We start from the raw sequence: 24,339 nt of genomic DNA on the forward strand, positions 1-24,339 counted from the left end.
TCATAAACGAAGCATTTGATGCATTGTGCCTAGCGAATGAGAAGCATGTAGAAGATGTCCAAATATATTTGCTATCTAGGGATTACTCAAATCTAAAGGTCGAGTTTTACTCAGCAAATGGAAAGATTCGAGTAGCGTGCATTGAAGGCGAACCACCTATTGAGGTCGTCCTTCATGAACATTTGTATCTTTTTGTCAAAGATTATTTTCTGAGTAGAGGAGCCTGATAGTCAAGTATCCAAACCAAAGCAAGAAATAATGGGCAATTAGATAAAAATTAAGGTGTCGATGACGGTTTGTCTAGATGAACGAATTTCCAAACTTTGTCGTGTTTCTTGTCATAGGAGTTATTAGTAACGCATACGAATATTTTCTTGAGTGGTTATTTTTCTTGGACTTCTAGAGCTTGACAGAGATCATTTCCTATTGTTATAAAAGACTAGATGACATGTTTAGAAGAGTGGAGAGAACTGAGCATCAACGACATACTGTTATTTTTGGTTTGGTATAGTAGTAGAATAACTCCATTTCAATTGGAGTAACTCTCAGAACTGCAATTCGAAGATTGATACATTTGGAGCTTCTAGGAAGTGGAAGCTAAATGACAAGAGGAAGAATAGAAGGCTGAAACCGATTCATCAGCAAGTATAGTCGCCCCATAGCGAGGAAGATGAGGTGAGTCCTAGCGTTAACTCAACTCTCCATCATCACAGGTTAAAGCTTTAGTCTGCTTCCCCAAGCATTAATCAAGAGTAGTACTCAAAGAGAGAAAGGTTCTCTATACTAAGCAGAGGTAAGGCACACAAAGCAACATCCTTTGAGTTAGGATTGATGCTATATATTGTTTAGCACAGGGGCAGAGATACGGATATGCCGCAAAAATAGTGGTGAGCTGGTTACTCCTTTCGTTGATAAACACATACGTGCATAGTATTAGTGAAACTGAGGCATACCAGAACAATAAACACGGGAGTTGGAAGTGTGGAATAGTGGCATTGCATTGACAGGAGTCGGGAGGTATAGTTGGGACTAGTTGTAAAGAAGGCCGACCAAATATTCATTGTGCAGTTGATTCACGAGAATAATGCAGCACTTACAGACCACAGTTGGGTTCTTTCAAAGGCCTCACCATAACATTATCGGGTCTGTATTAAACTCACCCAGATTTTTGCTAGTTAACTTGCTGTATGTTGATGCATAGTTATTTGTTATGTAAACTTTACTAGTCCAGCCCAGGCATACTATATCAGTTTACTGTTCTAAATACCAAGTGTTATTGCACTCCTTTAGGGGTCAAGTCCTCATTGATTAATATCTTTAATTCACATCTGCTTACAGAGACAGTAGAGTGGTAACTTTGTGGTAATTTCTCAAGAGCTTGTTTCTTGCCAACTATTCGACAAAATTCCTTTGGTCCAAAGCCCATAATTTTTACCAAATCTGGCAAAGAATATTATAGTGGTAAGGAACATCAAGGCAATTCTGGGACAATATAGCTGTTTGTTAGACTCATAGTAACAGGATAAAAACATTCAGTAATGGGAAGAGATTTGAACAAAACTCTGAAGGTACTATGAAACTACAAGATCATTTAGCCCAAAATTCAGAATCCATTGTAAGAGCAGAGATACTCGACATTTATGGAGAGAATAAAAAACTTCTTATCCGAATTCAAAATAATTTATCATTCAGCAACTACTTGGATTTTTATCTAGGTCAGCAAAATATGACTGATATGGCAAAAAGAAAGTATCTGGAGTTGGTCCAAGATCTCTTTGCAAACAAACAACACACAAGGGTGTACGAAGAAATTCCGATAGACTAGAATTATCATTTGGATGATCTTGAAATAGAAGAGCAGACAACTACCAGAGATTGGCAGCCTTCTCACGATCACATAGAAGATGTTACACAAGGTACAGGTTTCTTCGTTGGTGACTTGGAGGTGAGCTTTGTCAAGCAGAATAATGAAGTAGATTGCACACAAGGTAATAACAGCTTGGGACCTTGGCATCATGAACCATATATTTGTAATACTCAGAATGTGAATTTAGAGGAACAACTTAGGATGACACTGTGAGACAATGAACAGTTTCAGTAGGGAGATAATGAAATACATGCCTTACAGAATCAATTGAAGGTTAGTAAAGACATGGTCGTGGCATCCTTGGTGCAGTTTGACAATACCCACAAGTTGGTTGAGGAGCTCTATAGGAAGATCCCAAGGGACGGGGAAGATGACTGGCATGTGACCGATTTATAGAAGATCAAAACAGCCCTCGAGTCTATGAAATCAGATTACTTATATCTGTTGTCTGATAGGGATTACATTCTCAAGGTTGCTGAGGTTTATGAAGCACAGTCAAATAGGGAAAAGGATGAGATTGAGGATCTCGGCAGGACACTTAATTATGTTTAGGAGGCTCTAAGCGAAGCTCAATTTTCTCTACAAGGAGCAAAAAGTCAAATCAAGCTCATGGAACACTCTCGGGAACATGAGAATAGAATGAGGCAGGAGTTCTTCCAGGAAGTCATTGACGAACTTGAGCGCATTCAACAGATGTATTACTTGGATAGCTGCCCCAAACATTTAAGTAGCAAAACTTCAAAACATTTTCAGCTTGTTGACAACCCTTTGTTTGAAGTTGTTGCTGATTGGACGTTTGACAACCCTCTTTTTCTGTTAAATGAGGGACATCTCTTGTTTGCCATGAAGAGAAAGAGTTTGATTTCAAACTTTGGGATCCTGACTCAGATTCTAGTAGTGAATCCAGTTTTCAGCATGGGAATGATGAATCAACTTCTGTTGCTTATCAATCGATCAGCCCCAACATATTTTCCGATTTCACCCCATTCAGGAGTTGGGTGAATTTTCTTTACCAGCCTCTAAACAGTTCTCGGTGGAGTATTTATGTGAGCTTTGTGGGTAGATTCTCATCATTCTTCATATTCATAGCTCCTATGCACTCGGGAATTCTCCTAGTTTATGCCGACAGTATGAATTCTGATGTCCATGGGATGGTGGTTTCAGCTTTTGGGCAGCTCATTTCTTACATCATCTATCTAAGTTAGGTCTTCACATTCTAGTGGATTATACATGGACCCTGGATATATTTCTATATCATCGTAGCAGCGAGGCAGCATAACAAAGTTTGGGATCTAGGTGTTAGTAGATTGTATCTATGGTTGGACGAGGATTTTATTGTGGTCCTAGTTAGTTCCAGGCTGATTATGGTGATGATTAGTGTTGATCAGTTTACAGGCACAGTATTTCTTCGAAGAGTAATATGGGATCCAGGAATTTGATTGACAGGTGTTTTGCAGAGTGGTACCATGCTTCATAGTTTGGGTAGGTTTGTTGTTAGTTTGGGCTACTGGATTAACTACAGATTTATATGGGATCCTGGTACATATTGCTTGAGGGCAAGCAATCTCAAGGAGGGGAGATTTGTAATGTCCCTTCTTTGGGGACATTAGAATTATTAAGAAGGAACGAATTTACAATAATAAATTTGACTATGTAAGTTGGAGATTTATTATTAAAGGTCAAATTAATATTCCTTGTGGTCACAAGAGGACGAGGAGGAATAAGATGATTTATTAGAGAGAAGTTGAAGAGTTACAAGGAATAGGACGAAAACCAGAGAGGAGCCGAAGAGTCTTGGTTTGTGCATTAAAAAGGGGAAAGAGGCTCATTGTTGGGCATGCTTGATTTTATTATTTAGTTTAGTTTTCTCTCTTGTGAGAGTTTTCCGAAAGCTTCAGCTTTTAGCTAGTTTTAGGACGTAGCCCCTCGTACTGGCAGACATTGGATGCAAACCCATTGTCCCTAGAAACATCATTTTAGGTGTTTCATTTGCACTTATAGGAAAAGAAAAATCAATAAATATCCAGTTCAGGATATTACATTCTCACCCATCGACGATCAGGCAAACAATGTTCCTCGTCGGTCAATGCACCTCCCATGGCACTGTGGTCACCCTTTGTGACACCATTGTGGTCGCCTTTGGCAAGTTGCCTAAGCGTTTGCCTCCATTCGGCTTGTTGTGCGAGGATTAACCCTTGATGTGTGGCGTGTACAACATCATTTTGTAGTTTTTTATTTCTATCCTAATTTAATTGGTTTGACATCAATTCAAAACATCATAAATAACAAAGAACACTTTTTATTTATTTATAATCTCCGTACATCACGGGTTGTCTATGCGACCATTACAGAGTTACAAGTACTCTTTTCCTTCAACATTCCCAAGGCCTAAGGCTTATGGGTTGGACCTTCATCGGGTCTCATCTCGTTCCTCTTGTTCCCGATAGTTACGTTTGACAAAGTTTCTTAGGGTTTGCTATCGATATTGCTCCCTCTCAGTTTCCTCCTTTCATCCTATGTAAGGAATGCTTGCGCGAACAGTCGAGGAAATTGGTGTAGAAGCGGTTTGCTGCCAGACTCACATTCAAGGCGTCCCAAACGGTGTCCTCGGGAACTTCTATGTGTATGGCTTCTCTCTGTACGAATGTTTCAATCGTTGGTCGAAACAATATTTGGATGTTTTCCGTGAGCACGTGTTCGCCTTCAAACAACTTGGTAACTCCATCTTCATTTGTTCCAATATTCTCTGTTGTAGGTATTCCCATTTATTCTGCATATGCTATTCATTGCGTTGCTCTTTCTGGATTCAAGCGGGCAATGATACCAAATGTTTGTTGCCTACAGTAAACTGGATTAATGCATAGTATAGTAACAAGATACAAGACATGTAATGCTTCAGGAACCAAATATATATCTCATTAATGCTTCAAGTACATAATTTGCCAATACACAAGATATATAGCAATGATCAATACTGAATGAATCCTATCTCCCAATAGATAGTGTACATAAAGGTCCGAAAGGGGAGCGACCCAACCGTTGCATAATAACAGAAGGTTCTTCAGCTGCTAACTAGCACCCTTAACACATGTTTTACTAATCTTGATGGCATAACACACTTTTGCCAATAATAGTGAGCAAGTGGTTGAGCTAAGTTTGTCACTGTTGTCTAGCAAGATGATTGCAAAGGTTTGAAAACACTTGAAGAATCTCCATAAAACCTTAGATAAAATCAGAATATTCTTTCTAACGAACCATTTGCTTACATCATGATGGATGAGAAAGTGTCCTTACACGAGCATTCGAAGAAGATAGAGGACATTTGCGATCTTTTGGAGGTGATTGATCGAAAAATGGAGGAAGATATGGTGGTCATACTATGTTCATGGGGATGTCCTCTAGATTTTTGCGCCCGATATCATCTTGGGTATGGTATGGGGATGGGAATTTGCCGCCTCCATAGGCGTTTCTTTTTTGCCAAATCGGGCACTGTTCTTGAAACGACATTTCCAACCCAAGGCATAATGGGGGTACGATAATTCCTCTATTGTCCTTAGGATGGATTGTTGTCTATGACGGCCTAGGCAGAAGAGTGATCGTCAGTTATGAAAAAAACATTTTTAAATTTTGTTTCTTCATTTTGCGTGGCCTATGTGGGTTTACAAAGGCAATATAATATTGCACACTTGATTTGAGGAGATGGAAGGTCAAAAAGGCAAAAACTTGTTCATTTTACCATATTTTCCAAGAAGAGTGTAGAGCGGCAGCAACTAGTGAAGAAGTTTTGCATTTTGGAGTTGCAAGTGGAGGCTTTGCCATCAAATCTTCATTCAGGTTTGCTTTTCATTTTCCATTTGTTTATTTCAACTTTGTGCACATTTTTTCTTTTCTTTTTCCATTTGTTTTGCAACTCATAAGGGGGGCATTCTAGGTGAAATATGCTTTTTCCCAACTTGTAGCACTATTTTTCATTTCATAATCATGAGCAGCTATGAGAGTGAGGGAAGTAGTGGTAGCATGGATTATGTAATGCAAGAAACTAAAAAAAGAGACCTAGTACTAGGGCAGCCATAGGGTCTTCAACTAATGTGGATGTAGTAAGGGAAACAACCTCTAACCCATTTGAGCGCTTTTCACAAGCCTTCAAAGACCCATTTGTTACCCTATGCGGTAAACACCATTCAACTTTAAGAAATCTCTCCAATTCGCCACAAGAATGGACGAAGATAAGCAAAAATTTAGAGGGTAATAGGGAATGGGAGTCCCAATCATGTCACAATATTATTGTGGAAGCTATACTAGAGTTCATTGCCATATTTTATGGATAGGTGGTCAAGGGGTCAAAAGGTGCAAAAGAAAAAACACAAGAACAAAAGATTGAGGCGACTACGTTGTGTACGTAGGGTGAGGCATTAAAATCAAGAACTTCAATGAAGAATGTGCAAAAATCGTATGTCTTTGACTCATCTTTCTCATAGGGAAGAAAGTGCCACACCCACTCCCACTTCAACTAAAGGAAAGGAAAAGAAGAGTAAAAGAGAGATCAATGTTGGTGATTTGTTTAATTTGTAAGCAAAGGAGGTGGCTGATTCATTTATTGCTAAATTTTTTTTTGCTCATGCTATATCATTCCATGTGTCACATTCATCATATTTGAGCAAATGTGCAAAGATATTTTTCCCACTGGTCCCTCGTTTGTACCACCCGGATAAACAAAACTACACACCACCCTTCTTGATAGAGAACACAAAAAGTGTGCATTTTGATGGATGATATAAGACAAACATGGTTAAGGGATGGATGCTATATCATCATGGATGGGTGGACCGTTATCAAATATTGACCACTCATAATCTTATTGTCAGTAACAAAAACAGTTCTTATTTTCTTAGAGCTATAGATTGTTCATGAAAAAGGAAGGATGCAATCTTCCAATTTTAGATTTCGAGAGATGAATTGATAGAAGAGGTTGGACCTGCTAATGTTGTGCAAGTACTTACTGATTCAGCCCGGGCATGTAAGCTAGCTGGATTGATGGTGGATGGTGCCTATAAGCACATTTTTTGGCTGCCATGTTGTGTAGATGCATTGAACAACACCTTGAAGGTTATTGGGAAAATTGATTGAATAAAGGCAATGGTGTCTAAGGCTCACAACCATCACATATCTCTTGCATTGTTTAGGAAATTTTCCAAGAAGAAATTCCTTAGGCCGGTGGAGACTAGATGTGCTAGCTGCTATATCGTGTTGGAGAGAATGCTTGAGGTACAAGAGAGCCTACAACCCATGGTGGTCAATGTGGAGTGGAGTAGATGGCATGAGTCTAGCTCACTGGAGGGAAGAAGTGTGAAACAAAATTGCTATTGCTGATTTAATAAAATTTATTTCTGATTTTGTCATTTGCCGATTTTATTATTTAAGAATTAAGAATGTCAAAATTTAAGACATTTCTTGTCAATATTTTGCCCAGAAATAAAAATAAACAAACAGTAAGGAATAACAAAAACAGGTACAAAAGACATGAGATTTTCTTGGGAAAACCCTTCCACTTGAAGGGAAAAAACCAACCACACCACGAAAATATCACTTATATTGATAATAAAATGTTCAAGTACAATGCTTTCCACTGAATACAATATAAATTGGTCGAGTTTTTCTGAATTTTTTTTCAAGCCTTGGTGAGTTTTCCAACTATGATCCAAGGTATGTAAAGAAAATGCATTGTTAAGCCTAATGACTTGAGTTTGGGACATCACAAAGCAAATCTATAAGTGGCTATTTAGAGGCACTAGCTAAATATCAATATATACTTGTACTCCCCAAGGACTATAACAAAGAAGGAATATAGAAAATGGTACCCTCCTCTAAATGGATGGATCAATTGAATTTTGACGAGGTGTCCAAAAAAATCTTGGATCCTTTGGGGTCAAAGCACTTCTCAAAATTCACAAGGGAGAACTTAGAGTTAATTCAATCATTATAGCTTAAAAGTCGAAGAGCTCTTTTAGGTCTAAATTAGGAGCTGGCTTAGGGTTAAAATTTTTATTATCAAGGGCGACTCCAATGTTATCATCGATGTAATGTAAAACAGGAACACAAGAACAACTGCGATTATCATATCAAAGAGATCCTTTCAAAAGCTATGCCATTGTTGAGTATGTTTAACAACTAGTTTCTATTTGCTAGAAAGTACTAAAATAAAGTGGCCAATGTGGTTGGTAAAAATATAAGTTTGAAGGAAGACTTCAATTTCTTCTCTGAGCCTGGTTTTGTTGTTTCTAGCAACAATTTACCTGAAGTCAATTTACCAACCAACTTTAATAGACTAGCTTTGATTTTTTGAAAGCATGAGATTTTTGAACTTTTGGAACACGTCACCTGCATCATAACTGTCAAGAAAATCTATCAAGACATGTTTCTTTTCTTTTCCTTTTTGTCCTTTTTTTTCCTGAAGGCCAACAGGATGCTGGTGAAGGTTGAGGAATATGAGTTCTTTGTATACTTAATTGTTTAAGAAATTTTAAGGTCTTTTCAGTGTATCCATTTCAAGCATATCCTACAGCAATGATATTCCAGGGAAATGGTTGTGGAATCTAGTTTTGCATCTGCGAGTTAGTCGCCAAAGATTTAGTATTTGATCCACTCTGTGCATATCCTTAATCATTTCCTTCCATGAGATAACATTTAATTATGACTTTATATTATACAGCTCACGTGCTTGGACAATGGTTTCACATCTTACTTGCAGATAATTGTGTTCTTGTGGCATTTTATTTAAGCATTCACATACCTTGCCTATGTTTACACATTAATAATTTGCTTCTATTTCCATGCATACCTTGGCTTCTACATCATAACTCCTTTTTGTGAACACTTTTGCAATATATGACTTTTGATAATGTAGTGCCTTTTATTGCAGATTGCAGCTTCTTTACAATATAAAAACAAGTGGTTGCACCTTCAAGGCAAGGCTCATAACAACCTTCTATATCTAAGGTCTTATAAGTCAAAAGTAGATTACAAATCTAAAGGAGAATGGAAAGGGCTTCGTCCAATGATATTGGAAAGAATAAAACAACGTGCAAAGTATTACCCAATTCCATATATGGTTCCTATTGCTCATGAGGTCTTAAAAGCAAGAGCTTTCCTTATTGAGGGGGTATCCAAGCTTTTGAACGTAATACCTGTAAAAGCATGCCGGTGAGGTTACACAAATCTGATCACTGTTTTGCAATTGATTTATTTGTATCATTTTATCTTGCTTGTTTGTATGCCATCTCAGCATAAAATAATCATTCAACTCACGTACAACTGTTTTTTTAAAAAATATTTATCCTTTTGTAGCAATAGGAACAAATATATTGTTTTTCTTGAACATATTAAATATTGTAATGTTTCTATAATGGTCATCTTAATTTTAGTCATTTAGGCTTTGTTTCCGAGATGGCTGTTAGAGATGCATGATAGGAGGTCTTGGCTTTAAAACCCACCATGCTTCCCTCTCTTTTCTTTACTCTTGTGGTATATTGACTTTAAATAGGATAAGCGCCATGAACATATACAATTGTGTGTGGCACATCGGTAAAGTGAGAGGCTTGTTACGAGGAGATTGGGGGTTTGAAACCTTCAACCTTCATTTTGATCAAATCTGGAAAAGCCAACTACAGCTGGTCAAACCTTGTCTAGTCAACCAAATTGGCCAAACCCATTTTTCGTAACTTTAATCGTTTGTAACTTGAACAAACAAAGTCCAATCGACTCTGTTCAAGTTGCATTGGGTTTTTTTTGGGGAGCACTTTGATTTGATGTTGGTTTTTGGAGGATTGGGAACATATGAATTTTTAGTGGAAAAATCCATTTGGATCACTAATTCAACAAAGATACAACTGATGCTTCTGAATCTTTGATTGACAGTAATGGTCTTCTAGTCTGGTTCTTCGTTATGTCTCTCAGTTTCGCCTTGTTTGCATAAACTTTAACAATCCTCGCAGCTCTCTTATCAATCTCATTCTTTTCCATGAAAATATGTAGTGAATTGCTCATCGGACACACCAACAAGGTTGGCCATAGAAAAATAGGCATTAATGATATAGAGTTGGCCACCTTGAAAAGAAATACACAATGTAATACACTCTAGGAAGAAGAGAAATGCAGTAAGAAAATAGGTTACCAAGAAGCTTGGAAACATTCTTTGTCGTCGGTAAATTCTATATTGTAGCTGACGGGTAGAATTGTATCCAAATGGGCACGTGATGGTTGCGTCACCCCTTCAGAAAGGTATATGTACACCATCCGGAATGGACTTTGAATCATCATTGGAGTTATTGTAATAAGCATATTGCGTATATGAATAAAGTATTTGTTCTGCGTTATATCGTGCTATACTACATGTGTTAATTATCCTTTTACCCTGTATGGTAAACATTTGGCGCCGTTAGCCTTTCAAGAGGGGTGTTACACTGTGAGGCACTTAGAGTAGGTGTTGGACGGGAGGCTGTCTTGGTGGGTGCATAGAGAGCTCAGGAGGAGCTGATCATCCAGTTGGAGATAGTAAAGTGACACTTGGCTCAGTGTACATATGAGTTGGAAGCAGAGAAGGCAGCATAGGTGTTGTCAGTAAATACTGTATCAGGATGTATCCTGTTAGTGTATCAGGATGCATCCCGTTAGTGTATCAGGATGTACTCCATTTGTATCGGGATCTATGTCGTCGGTATTGGCTGACAGGGTGTGTATCGGGAACGTTCTACTATTGTAGCCGACATGTTGTATGTGGTTGACGGATACCTTCGGGAAGGTCCCTTGGATAGTATTTATATCCCCCTTCAGGATCGTTGTAATCAAGATATCATTAGAAGCATAATGTAATATCTTGGCGTATGCGAGTATAGTTCTGCTATTCTTATCTGCTATTCTATTCCATTGTCTGTATGCATTGATTTCTTTACCCAGTATGGTAAACATTTGGCGCCGTTGCCTAATGGACCTGGAACAAAGGCTGGAATGAAGACTAATGCCGAATCAGTTGAATAAAAATAAGAACAAGCTGAAGGACAAAGATGAAATTCGCATAGCTCAGGGAAATTTAATTTTGGCACAACAGGCCGAGCGTTGAAGGAGATTTCAGAAGATTGTCGACGGGAGCAGAAGCGCGGAAGCATTGTTGGAAGAGACTCGACAGCGGGTGGAGTTGGTGGAAGAAGCAAGGGAGGAGTTTTTGAATTTGTATTCGCCGAGGGAAGAGAATCCCAACGGAAGAGAATCGACTCGCACGGCTCCGAGTACCGAGGGGGCAAGAGCGTAGAGTGAACTCTTTGTCCGCGATACACTTCCAGAAGGGACAAATTCGCTGAACAGAGACCTTTCTTCACCAAACAACACAGTTGCCGGGATACCAAGTTTCAACGTCGGGATACCAAGCGTCAGTGTCGGGATACCAAGCGTCAGCATCGAGATACCAAGCGTCGGTGTTAGGATGGTGGGACCAAAGGAGAAGTTGCCTAAATTTGATGGTGATGGAGCAGTTGATCCCATCTGACATTGTAAAACCTACGAAACAATTTGGAGGGCCAATGGCATAACGGATACAAACGAATGGATGAGGCAATTTTCGGCAACCCTACGGGGTGTTGCGATTGATTGGTTTACTGATATAGATCTGCAAAAGTTAAACAATTGGGATAACATTAAAAGGAGTTTATCGCACAATTTCAACTCTTGCGCGACGATAATGAAATTGTAGCAGAGATATTCAATACTAAGCAGGGGAAGAATGAAACTGTCTGAGTCTTCGCAAGGAAGTTGAAAGACTTGATCAATAAGATGGAGAATAAGCCGGATGATGGGTTACAGAAGAGATGGTTCATTGAAGGTCTTCACCCAAAGCTGCGAAAGAAGATGAAGATCGTGCCACCATCGACATACACTAAAGTGTACAACCGGGCAATGAACCTAGAAAGTGAGTAGAAGACCAAGAAGAAGAAGAAGAATAGTTCATCTGATTCATATGATGACGTGTCTCAAGAGAAGATAACAGTGATGATGAAGGCAGCAGCAAGAAGGTTCGTGCCCTCTGGAAGGACATGATTCGGATAATGGAGTTCAAGAACATGAACAAGGAGACTAAGGGCAATGAGCTATGGTGCACGGAGTGCAAGAAAGAAGGCCATATGAAGGGATCCTGCTCGAAAGATCAATTTTGTGAAATTTGCCAGATTATGGGACATTCGATAAAGGAATGCCCTTTCAACCTGAAAACAAGAACACTGCAGCAAGTGTTCCTAACATAGGATGCGTCCGCGTTTGGAGGGAGCGGGAACAATAGTACGGAGGGTGCCATGTCGGGAGGATACAAAAATAATCGGCACGGTCAAAACAACAACAATAGCGGCAACAACAATAATGGCGGGAGGAGTCGAATCCAGTATGATGCGAATGGCCGGCCGATAGTTTAATGCCGTGCATGCAATTTGTGGGGTCATTTCGCCCGAGAGTGCACAACGACGAACACATCGAAGTTGTTATGCAGATGGTGTGGACTTGGCGATCATTACGATGCTAAGTGCTCGAAGTTTGGAGTAAACTTGATTACTGTTGGGACGGACGAGGAAGAGGTTCTATTAATCACTCGGAAGCAAGCAAAAGTGTATCCCGACCTGACGGAGGAAAAGAAGAGACTAGAAGAAGCGCGTGTCGAGATCCAAAAAGCAACGCAGGCAGAAACGACACACCTGAAGGACACGCTTGGTACCTCCGTATGGAACTGCGTAGAACAAAACATCGTACGAAAAATATTGCAAGCCGAGGTATCTGTCAAGATAAATGATCTATTACTCATTATGCCTCAACTCCGTACGACACTCACGAATATAGTTTTGATTGCTAAGCAACCAGCAGAGCAAGAAAAGGAGAAACAAGGGGGCGCAAATGCGGAAGACCCGATGTTTTTAGCTCTTTCATCCGGACGCTGTCCGGCGGTTGTCGAAATGGGCATTCTCAGGACTGTGTTGACGGACACGCTCGTTGATGGAGGGTCTGGTGTCAATGTGCTACCAGAGGATACCTGGAAAAAGTTGGGACAGCCAACATTGTGGCCACCTACATTCCAGCTACTAACGGCCGATCAACATGGAATCAAGCCATTGGGAGTCCTGACAGCGCAACCAGTGACGATTGGAACACAGTCGTTCCTGTTGGATTTTGTTGTGATCCCACTGAAGCGAAAAGGATATGTGCCATTTTGGGCTGGGGGTGGCTAATACAAGCCAAGGCGAAACATGATTGGAAGAAAAATACCTTATCACTTGAAAGCAAAGGGCGGAAATATGTCATTGATCTGCACACTCAAATGGTCGAGGAAGAAGCTCTATCATCAGACTCTAAAGGTGAAGAGGATGAAGTCATGCAACGTCTGGACCCAGATCAGGAGGGAGTCCTGCGATTGGAAGGGGGATCAACAGATGATGACTTGGATTCGGTGAGCAGTCTCTATCACTGGCAAATGGAAGACTACGAGCTGTTCTAGAGCTGCAACGTCTTGACAATTGAGGAAGGAAGAAACGTAGAAGAATTTCCAAGCGAATTCACCGAGATAAAGGAAGGAGATGCGCCATTAGATATAACACCCGCTCATAAGTTCACTAAAGGGGAACCCATCAAATATCATGAAGCCACGCTGCAGACCATGAATCTGGGAGATGAAGCCGAACCACAGAACATACTAGTGGGAGACAACTGGGACCCAGTACTGAAGGCAGTGAGATTCAAGATATTTTTGGAGTATAAGGATGTGTTTGCATGGACATACAAGGACCTGAAAGGAGTACCCCCGGAGTTGTGTGTGCATCGCATCCCGTTGATTGAAGGAGCACTACCTGTATGGAAGCAACCCTATAGGATGAACAAGAACTATGCGGCTCGGGTTACGGAGGAAATCAACTGCATGCTGGAGCTCGGCATTATCTTCAAGGTGCAGACTAGTGAGTGGGTGTCGCCGATAGTAATTTCACTAAAGAAGGACACCACCTAGATCTGGATATGTGTCGATTTCAGATGCCTGAATGCAGTCACCATCAAGGATCTGTTCCCGATTCCGTTCACGGACAACATTCTGGAGGAGGTAGCGGGACACGAGATCTACTCATTCATGGATGGATTTTTCGAATACAATCAAATTTCAATCGCAGAGGATAAACTGAAGACAACATTTTTCGTAGAAGATGGAGTATACGCATATAACCGGATGTTGTTCGGCCTGTGCAATGCGCCTGCTACATTCCAGCGGATCATATTGCACATCTTCGACAAGATGTCCGTTGGAAACTTCAAAGCATTTCTAGATGATTGGTCGGTGTTTAGTGTCGAGGACAAACATTTGGCAGCTCTGGGTGAGTGTATGGAGAGATGCCGACATGTGCACCTAACCTTGAACACGAAGAAGTGCAGGTTTATGGTTCCACAGGGAAGGTTGTTTGGACTCATAGTCTGTAAGGAGGGATTGAAGACAGATCTGTATAAGGTGAGAGTCATATTGGAGATATAGCTTTCCACCAATGTATCGGAGGTAAAATCTTTCCTCGGGCATATAAGCTATTACAGACGCTTCATCAAAATTTTTGCCAAGATAGCATACCCGTTGGACAGGTTAATGTGCAAAGGAGAATCGTTCCTATGGGAGAAGGAATAGGATGAAGCATTTGATGGGCTCAAAGTACGGTTGGCTATGGCACCCATCTTGGCATATTTGGATTGGAGCAAAGAGTTTCATGTACATGTTGATGCGTCCAACTATGCAATTGGAGCAACCCTGGCACAGACAGGGACCCATGGGCTAGATCATCCAATCTACTTTGCCAGTTGATTGCTATTAAGAGCCGAACAGAATTATAGTACGACCGAACGGGATGCTTTGGGGATGGTCTACGTCGTATAGAAATTTCGTCATTACTTGCTAGCGACACCGTTCGTCTTCTATGTCGACCATCAGGCTCTGCTGTATGTGATCAATAGACCTGTCATTCAAGGAAGGATCAGCCTCTGGTTGCTTCTATTGTAGGAGTTTACCTTCAAGATCATTGTACGACCGGGGAAGAAACATGTAAGTGCAGATCATCTGTCATGCCTCAGAACAGGAGAGCTGGCAGACGGTGTCAATGATGACTTTCCTGACGCACAGCTGTTCTAGATTGCTGTACTGCCAAAGTGGTACATGAGCATCGAACAGTATCTGTCAACGGGACAGTTTCCAAGTAGCATGCCACCGAGTGAAAGACAGAAGTTGGTGTTACGGAGCTGAACATTTCAGTTGATTAATGGGCTGTTATATAAAATGGGACCCGATCAGATCCTAAGGCGATGCGTCCTAGAGGAAGAGATGCCAAGGGTACTGAAGGAAGCACATGAAGGACCGGAAGGAGGACACATGGGGCCAGACACGACCGCACGAAAGATACTTCTAGCAGGACTATGGTGGCCGATGGTACACAATGACACCAAGGAGTGGGTCGTTGCATGTGATACATGTCAGTGAGCTGGGAAACCTTTGAAGAGAGACTTCATGCCTCTGAATCCCTCTCATGCTCAGGAACTTTCTGAATGATGGGGATTGGATTTCATTGGACCCCTAAAGGCAAGCAGAACCAGGAGATGTCGATACATCATCGTAGTAGCGGAGTACCTAACCAAATGGGTGGAGGCACGCGCGCTACTAGATAACTCGGCAGTAAGCACAGCAAAATTTATTTATGAGCAAATTATTACTAGGTACGAGATTCTATTGCAGCTAACGAGTGATAGGGGAGGACATTTTGTAAACCATGTTATCCGCCTGCTCACCATGGAGTTCAAAATTTATCACTCGTTATCAAGCTCGTACTACCCAAGAGAAAATGGACAGGCTGAGACTACCAATAAAATCTTGGTATCGATTATCTACAAATCCTGCACGGTCGAAGGCGAGGATTGGGAGGAAAAGTTATCGTCTGCCCTTTGGGCTTACCGTATGGCGTACAAGGTCACAATAGGACACACATCGTTTCAACTAATGTTTGGCCAGGAGGTCGTAGTACCAGCGGAATTCATGATTCCGAGCTTGAGGATAGTACTAGAAAACAAGTTAGGTGACATGGAAAGCTTAAGGGAGCGGCTGTACAAATTGAACAGGTTGGAAGAGAAACGATTATTGGTGCAGTGGGTGACTGAGGTAACACAGAACAGGCGGAAGGCATGGCACGATAAGCACTTGAAACTGAACAGGTTTCAACTCGGACAATGGGTGTTGAAGTACGATGGCCAGAATGAGATTAAGCCAGGCAAGTTCAAAGTCAAGTGGGTTGGGCTGTATCAGATCCAGGAATTAGGTGACGATGGAGCAATCAAGTTATGGACGTTGGATGGACAAGAAATTTCGAACACAGTGAATGGGTGCAAGTTAAAAATTTATCACGTGCCCGGTAAGCTGTCGCCATCCATGACTATAAAGGAGCAGTAGTATTCTCTTCAAAAAAAGAAAAAAAAAGAAAAAAAGAAAAAAAGAAAAAAGCAAAAAAAGAAAAAGAAAAAAGGCCATACGGCGTTGTAAGAAGACATAGAACACACCGTACGGTGCTCTTGATGGTCACCGTACGACATTTTTACCCCCAGCCACCGTACGGCATTCTATATGAACCGTATGTTGTTGTATCACCCTCGCATACCAAGCACTGTACAGGGAGTGGGCGTCAGGAACATTAGCAAACAAGAATATATGTATGGCGATAAAACAATTCTAGAGGCACACATGAGCACCGTATGACATAATTTTGGCTGCACACTTTCATCACCGTACGGTGTAGGGGGCTGTAATTGGGACTGTACGACAGGGTATCATTTCACCAAGTAATAAGCACCGTACGGCTGGCCATCTGCTTCACAGTACAGACATAAACGGTATCAAGAGATATGAAAGGGGTATGTATGGCATTCACTATTCGTCTCAAAGACCTTCGTGCCTGAAGGTGTCCATGCCTGAAGGTGTCCACTGGAGGAAGTTGTTGCACAATTTAGAGCCCTTAAGACAGTAGAGGTATCAGCAGTAAGCCGTACGGCTTCCCCTCTAATGGTAGCATTCAGGATTGAACCACCGTCCACCTAAGTATATCACCGTACAGACTTCTGAGGGGTCATAAAACATTTTTGGAGGTATCCCCTGAACATTCGTTGGGAAATGAAGCATTGATTTGTAGTTACTTGCAAGGAGGCTCAGCATTGGCATCAAAATGGTGAATGGGAAAGTTGCCGAGTAAAGGTTCAGAGCGTTGAGAGCTATAACATCTGCCAGGTTCCAAGTAGGAGAAAGTGTAGAAGATCATGTTGGGAGTGCTTGTTGAATTCCGTACGGATGATTGGGCAGATTTTGATGTCACTTGGAGACGTTTAGGGGAGGAGCCGGATAGGAGATAAAGACCTATGGGTAACCTGCAAGTGGATTATGCAGTGGTATGGCATTCAAGGGAGAAGGGTTTGTGCTCACACCTATACGGTCTTCATTGCCTAGTGTTGTAACGTCTAAAGGAGAGAGAGTCCAGCGGTGGTCACATTCTCATTAGCAAATTTCTGTACAAACACCAAGCAATCCGTACAGCCGTATGGTATATAGGAGAAATAAAAAGGCTAGCATCCGTATACAAGCCAGGAGGGAATTTTTACAGCTGTACGGTCAAGTAACTGACCTAACGGTTTTATTTTTAGCAAACTGGTAAAGACATAGTATGCAATTAGTTGGTAAGAGAGCTTGGAGAAAGCAACTGGATCAGGATTCGACCATGAACCAAGATGTGTAGGCAGGACCCTCTCAACCACGGCCGTGCAGGAAGGACAAGGGCAAGCACAGAGCAAAAGTGCAGACTCAATCGAATGTGCAGACAACGCCACGGACTGTAGTTTTTGAAGGATTGAATGGATGGGATTGCCGGAAATGGTGGGATGAAAATTCAGATACTCACATGGTTAAAGCAAGCATCAGAAAGGCGCAGGTGGAATAGGCTATCCAGATGCCACTTTTCTGTATCTGAGATTTTGAGGCCATCTTGCGGCCTATGATTGAGGCTTATGACAGGCATTCTCGGAAGTGTTCAATTCCGTCTCTGGGGTATGACATCGTGGTATCATTTCGGCCAGCCGATTTTACGAATTATTTGGTATACCAGGAGTAGCGCAAGGAGGAGCCAAGATTGATGGTAAGCCCAAAAAGATGAGCAGGGAGACGAAGTTGCAGTTGATACAGATGGTGTGTAACGACCAGGTACAATAGCAGATGGATACCCATATAGACACTTCGAAAGGAAGAGGGCTGCGAAAGTTTGATATTCGAGAGGGCCATTGGAAGTGCCTCATGGATGTGGTAAAAAGCAGGCTTATAGGATCCAGCAGAGCATTCGACATTTCCTTTCCATTGGTCAGTATGATGAATGGGATCATGAACGGGAAGGTGTACGACTGGGCTTCTTTGTTAGCCACATGCATGGATGAGTTCATGACCCTGCAGCACAAAACATTCTATATGCTGCACTACGCCATCAGACTCTTTTTGGAAGCTACGACTAGGACGATACCCCATGAGCAGTTGGAGATTAAGCCAAGTCCGGCGGTACTTGGCGAGCCTCCTATGATGCAATGGAAGCATTTGGATTCACCTACAAGACAGAAGGGCGTGGGCAGAAGAGGGCACGATAGGAGATAGAGGAATCAGGCAACACGGATAGTGGCCGCTAGGACACATCTTGTGAGGAGGATGACTTTGAGGATATGTAGGTGGAGCAGGATGAGGAGGAAGATGATGAGGAAGGCGGAGTAGTTTCAGCAGTTCCACTTCACTTTCCATGTTAGTTGACGGTTGCACCAGTAACTACTACTTCTACTACTTCAGTTCAGGCAGGTCCAACACCACACATACACACCATGGCGGATGTCCACATCCTAGGATTCGAACAATTTTGGCGTCCAGTAGTGATGACCCCGATTACTTTACATTCTAGATCACAGGTAGCAGTAGCAACAGGATTAGTCTCACATTTAGCGCCTATCCAACCTAGAGTGAGCCAGAGGATAGCATCACCAGTGGCCACAACTATGGGTACGCAGCCAGCAGGATTGCAGCCTCAGCCAGCGGTACAGGAACCCACTCCCATATCTGTAGCAGAGAGTTTGCCTCAGCCACTTCCTATAGCGGAGCCAGTATCAAAGGGAGGAGTCAGTCATGAAGGTGTCCAGGAGCAGGTTCGACTAGAGGTGATTGGGACGGATGTAGTAGTCACCATAGCGGACACTCTGTTGGATGAGGATCAGGATGCTGATTTCAGTATTCCAGAAGTGGAACCCTAGGTGCCGGGAGTGGACTAGATGAGTACAGCGAGTCGGGCGAGTGAGTACTTGAGGCGACGGCTGCTTGCCCTTGTTGCCAGAGGTCCTTCCATTCAGTCTCCTATGAGAGAGCACATGCAGTTGGAAGCCATTTGGTTGAGCAGCGAGGTAGTCGAGGTACCGGCATCACCAGGGGTGGAGGATCAGAGTCCAGCAGCAACAGAGAAAGTAGACAAAGGGGTACAGGCGACGGGCCCTCTACCCGTAGCGGAGGAGAAGGATAAGGATGTTCATTCTCGCCTTGCTGTCATCACAGAGCAGAGCAAGTTCCTGGCAGAGTTGGTACCTACAGAGAGAAGATAGGCAGAGGCTGGGTAGGAAGCTCGAGAGACGGCCGAGAAGGCTCGAGAGGAGATGGCTGACTGACTTGCCACCCAACAGAGTGCATGGGAAGCAGAGTGGACAGCACTGTTAGCACAGCTCGAGGAAAGTGCACGAGGGAAGCAGCAGGTGGAACAACAGTTAGCAGCAGGAAAGTAGCGGTTGGTAGAAGCTCTTCAATAGAAGGACTCAGCGAAGAAGGCTCATGATCAAAAAGAAGCTGAGTGTCAGGAGGTTGCATTGATGCTGAAGGAAGTAGTGGAAGAGAACTCTAAGATCAGAGCTGATTTGAAGGTCCAGACAGATCAGGTGTATCAACTTCAACGCAGTTGGTCTTCGCAGTCAGAGACATAGCCTTCGAGTTCATGATGTATAAGTCCATGTTGTTTTTGTTGTTTTATGAATAATTTAGTTAGTTGTTGGGTTTTTGTTGTGTCGTTGTTGGGAGATGACTTCTTTTTGAGGGGATGATGTTGTCAGTAAATACTGTATCAGGATGCATCCTGTTAGTGTATCAGGATGCATCCCGTTGGTGTATCAGGATGTACTCTGTCTGTATCGGGATGTATGTCGTCGGTATCGGCCGACAGGGTGTGTATTGGGAAGGTTCTACTATTGTAGCCGACATGTTGTATGTGGCCGACAGATACCTTCGGGAAGGTTCCTCGGATAGTATTTATATCCCCCTTCGGGATCATTGTAATCAGGATATCATCAGAAGCATAATGTAATATCTTGGCATATGCAAATATAGTTCTGCTATTCTTATCTGCTATTCTGTTCCATTGTTTGTATGCATTGATTTCTTTACCCAATATGGTAAACAACCGGTGGCTATCAAGGTTAGCTTGGCTAAGGAGACAGTATTATGTTAGCAGAGGCTACAGATGCAATGTGTTTTGGAGACTAGTTTGGTGCAGGCAGAGGAGGAATATGAAAGTGGTGTGACGGAAAAAAACTATCCTGTTATAGTTAGTCACAGTTAGTGTATTCTATTTTGTTCATTTGTCTCAGATATTTTGTAATTGTCGTCCGGAGACGACTTTACTTTTTGGGGGGACGATGTTGTCGGTAAATTCTATATTGTAGCCGACGGGTAGAATTGTATCCGAACGGGCGCGTGACGGTTGAGTCACCCCTTTGGAAAGGTCCATGTACACCATTCGGAATGGACTTTGAATCATCATTGAGGTTATTGTAATAAGCATATTGTGTATATGAATAAAGTATCTGTTCTGTGTTATATTGTGCTATACTACATGTGTTAATTATCCTTTTACCCTGTATGGTAAACATTCTCCCATGCATGAAACGCTAACCAAAGAATGACACATCATACCTAAAGCATCACAAGCCTCTCATCTCTTCCCTTCACCTATACTTGGACCCAACCAAAATGAATTAATTCACCACAAACAGTCAAGTCAGCCAAATCAAACAACAAAGTAGTACATGTGACAACAAATTTTCACTTGCGGAGCAAACCAACAAAAGTAAACTGAAACACCACACAAACCATTTGACCCAAGTCCACCAAACTCCATACCCTGATATTCTTTTGCCTAGCAATGCAAGTCATTTTCCAAGCCTGTCCAAACCATCTGACAGTCAACCTTACAGCCAGCCAAATAGCATATCAAATCTTTATCAAATAAACAGTTTGGGAATCTGTTTAAATCATAGTGCAATATTTACAACAATCAGTTGTTCAATCCAGAGCCACAAGCACCCATCATCTCAAGACATTCTTTAATAAAATCTTCAAATACTCTTTCCTACATACTCCAGCTTTCTGGAAACAAATCCTCTTCCTCAATCAAAGTGATAGCCTTAGTTTCTTAATCCTTTTTTCGAATCTTCTTCATCAATCATGTTGTTAACAAATAAAGCCTTTGCAGACAAACATTAATGCCACACCAGAAAAGGTTGACATTAATGACAACACAATCATAAAGCTAACAAGAAATGATTTACAGGATTTTCTATTTTTTCTCATTCACATTTTTAGTTGTTTAGTTTTCTATTCATGTGGAGGGTGAATGATCTGCTCCAGGGCTGTTCCTTTTATCTGATTAGTGGTGGTTGGCTTAGTGGCTTACTCATTTGGTACTTGTTGCTACTAATGTGGCCATGCACATACTTTTTTGCAATCATGTTGATTTTGTGGTTCTCAGCAAGGATGCATGTTAGGTTACCTTCAACTTAACTATGAATGTATTATAATTTAAGATGATATGGATATATATAGCCTTCAGCTTAACTGTGAATCTACATTTTAGTTTTGAAACTTTGCTGCTGGTCACTCTCTTTTGTGCACTTGGTCTTAAATTTGTATCTTTTCATTCTGTTCTTTCTTTGTAGTTTTGATTAGTCATATGGGGTCTTCTGAATCCTGCTGTACTTAAAATAAATGTTTTGACTTTGCTAGACACCTAGAAATTATTTTCATTGCTATTATTTTCCTTGTGTTCATATTAAGCTTTTATGTCTCTGTGGAGGAAGTCATATTTTCCTTAGTTCATAATGACTTTTAGTGACTTCTTTGTTGTCTATTACCAAATTTTACATTCACTGTACCACATGGGTTAAAAGAACGCCTAACATGAGTTGTATTTGAAATGTGCAGGCACTGTTCAGAAATTTTTATTGGCGGCACAGGACATCATATCCTGACATGCCGAGGTCCTAAGCACGGAGCCAAGAATTCGATGCATGTGTGGATAGAAGGAAATATCGATGATATAGTTATTCCATTAGAAGTCTTTCATCTTCATGATATGTTTCAGGATGTAATAAAGCATGACAAACGGTTTGACTTTAATAGAATTCCTGCTATTGTGGAGCTTTGCATTCAAGCAGGAGTTAACCTTCCTGAACATCCAACAAAAAGAACCAGTCACTTCCATAACATGGATTATGGAAGAAATTTTCAATCATCAGAACACCTTTTGGAAGATTTAAGTGAAGCTTCATTAAACACAAAGCTAGTGGAATCATCCTCTTTTCCAGAAGAGCTTGGTGCTTTGGCCGAAAAGACACTGCAGGCTTGGGAGACTATGAGGTTGGGGACTGAAAAACTTATGTTTGTTTATCCTGTGAAAGTTTGCAAATATTGCCCTGAAGTGCATGTTGGTCCATCTGGACATAAAGCTAGGCTGTGTGGGATATTTAAATATGAGTCTTATAGAAGGCATCATATGTGGAAAACTGCAGATTTAGATGATTTCATACCACCAAGGTATGTTTGGCACAAACGCAAACAGGATCCTGTTCCACTCTTAGATGAAGGAAGAGGATTCTATGGTCATGCACCTGCAGTTGTGGAGCTGTGTGTGCAAGCTGGGGCAGTGATACCTCGCAAATATCACCGCCAAATGAAAATAAATGGTATGCATCTACTTCTGTCAGTTATCTTTATTACATATACATGTTCTTCATACCCCACCGCGCAGCTGTCCATTGTCCATGACACTTATCTGATTTTGAATCTTCTGTTTTCTTTTTAAGAATGATTTAGAGATGCAAAGATGCATTAATTATTGTAGAATATACATGAGAATGCATGGATGGATATGAGTTATGATTTCTGCATGAAGGTAAACAATTGATTAAAGAAGCATAATAAGATTTAATATTCAGACTAAATATACATGCTTGAGTAAGATGTCAATATTAACAATATCAGAAAAGATAGCTTGAAAATACTAGTCAGCTTTATGCCCCAGTTAGCTGCCAAATCAGGAATTGATAACATAAAAAGTCAAAAATAAAAAGATATGGTAAAGTTTATCTTTGGTGCTGATAGTTTCTTAATTATATGTTCAATGTCATACAGCACAGCTATGACTGTTCTTTAGGAACTTTAGGATATGTCATACAGACTCTCTTTCTTTCTTAACCCAGGACTCTCTCTCTCTCTCTGAACTCCAGAATTTGAGGAAAGAACATGGAACAATTTTTACTTACGTCACTTCATCTCTCTCAGAGAGGAGGAGATGGCGGTAGGGGCCCTTTAATGTCCTGTTGAAATCACTGTTTTCAACTATGGCTTCTTAGCTCTCAACTAAGAAAGCTAGTCTCTAAGAAAAAAAGATGACCTTACATGGTGTGTGAACTCTAATGAGAGCTTCAAGCTCATCCTTCAAGGGCCAAGAGCTCTTTTAGGCTTTAGCCATCCCATGTGAGCTACTCTTTCTCAAAACTGACCTAGACAAGCTTTTGGAGAAACTAACATGAGCAAATAATTTATTTCCCTAGCACTCTAGAACCATACACTTCTCTGTAATGATCCGTCATATATGTTGCCTTGACCAGATCAGACATCCTTGAAGGAGCCATATATTGAACATGCTAACAAGAATATCACAACTAATATAAACAATAAATAATTTTGATGGTAGATATGCAATATTAATGCGAATACATGTAGTTAAGACTTAAGAGTTCTAACTATCAACATCAATTAAGGAGAATAATATATCACAGCCAATCAATATCAGAAGAGGCACGAGACTATCTAACAGCAATTATGTCTAATAATGGACAAATCATCGATGTGAATAATAGCCATTTATTTAAGAAGACAATAATTAAGAAGGCTGATTGTTAATCATAAAGATAGCCAACCGATTTCATATGAAAGGAGGTGATTAACATAAAGGATCAGAATGCAGTGATTAGCATGGTTACCCGGAGACCCGTCTCTCCCCTAAAAGACACATCTCGGAGATTCTTCGCGTCTCCAGAGACCTCAA

The 24,339-nt window shown here is 41.2% G+C and overlaps 1 protein-coding gene across 4 annotated transcripts in view; it reads left to right on the forward strand.

Annotated features, from left to right (window-relative positions):
• LOC149570351 (APO protein 4, mitochondrial-like) overlaps positions 1-24,339 on the forward strand; it is a 72,085-nt gene that overhangs the window by 39,307 nt on the left and 8,439 nt on the right. For all 4 annotated transcript variants that reach the window (XR_016362923.1, XR_016362924.1, XM_089822992.1 and 1 more), the window contains exons 4-5: positions 8,787-9,067; positions 22,212-22,972. Coding sequence is in view for 2 of the 4 variants with exons in the window: in XM_089822992.1 (XP_089679118.1) it covers positions 8,787-9,067; positions 22,212-22,972 (1,042 nt within the window). In the remaining 2 variants the exon portion in view is untranslated. The remainder of the gene's footprint in view (positions 1-8,786; positions 9,068-22,211; positions 22,973-24,339) is intronic.

This window comes from Cupressus sempervirens, chromosome 3 (genome assembly GCF_028749045.1).
Source record: "Cupressus sempervirens isolate cs-2001-9-10 chromosome 3, ASM2874904v1, whole genome shotgun sequence".
In the NCBI taxonomy this organism is placed as follows: domain Eukaryota; kingdom Viridiplantae; phylum Streptophyta; class Pinopsida; order Cupressales; family Cupressaceae; genus Cupressus; species Cupressus sempervirens.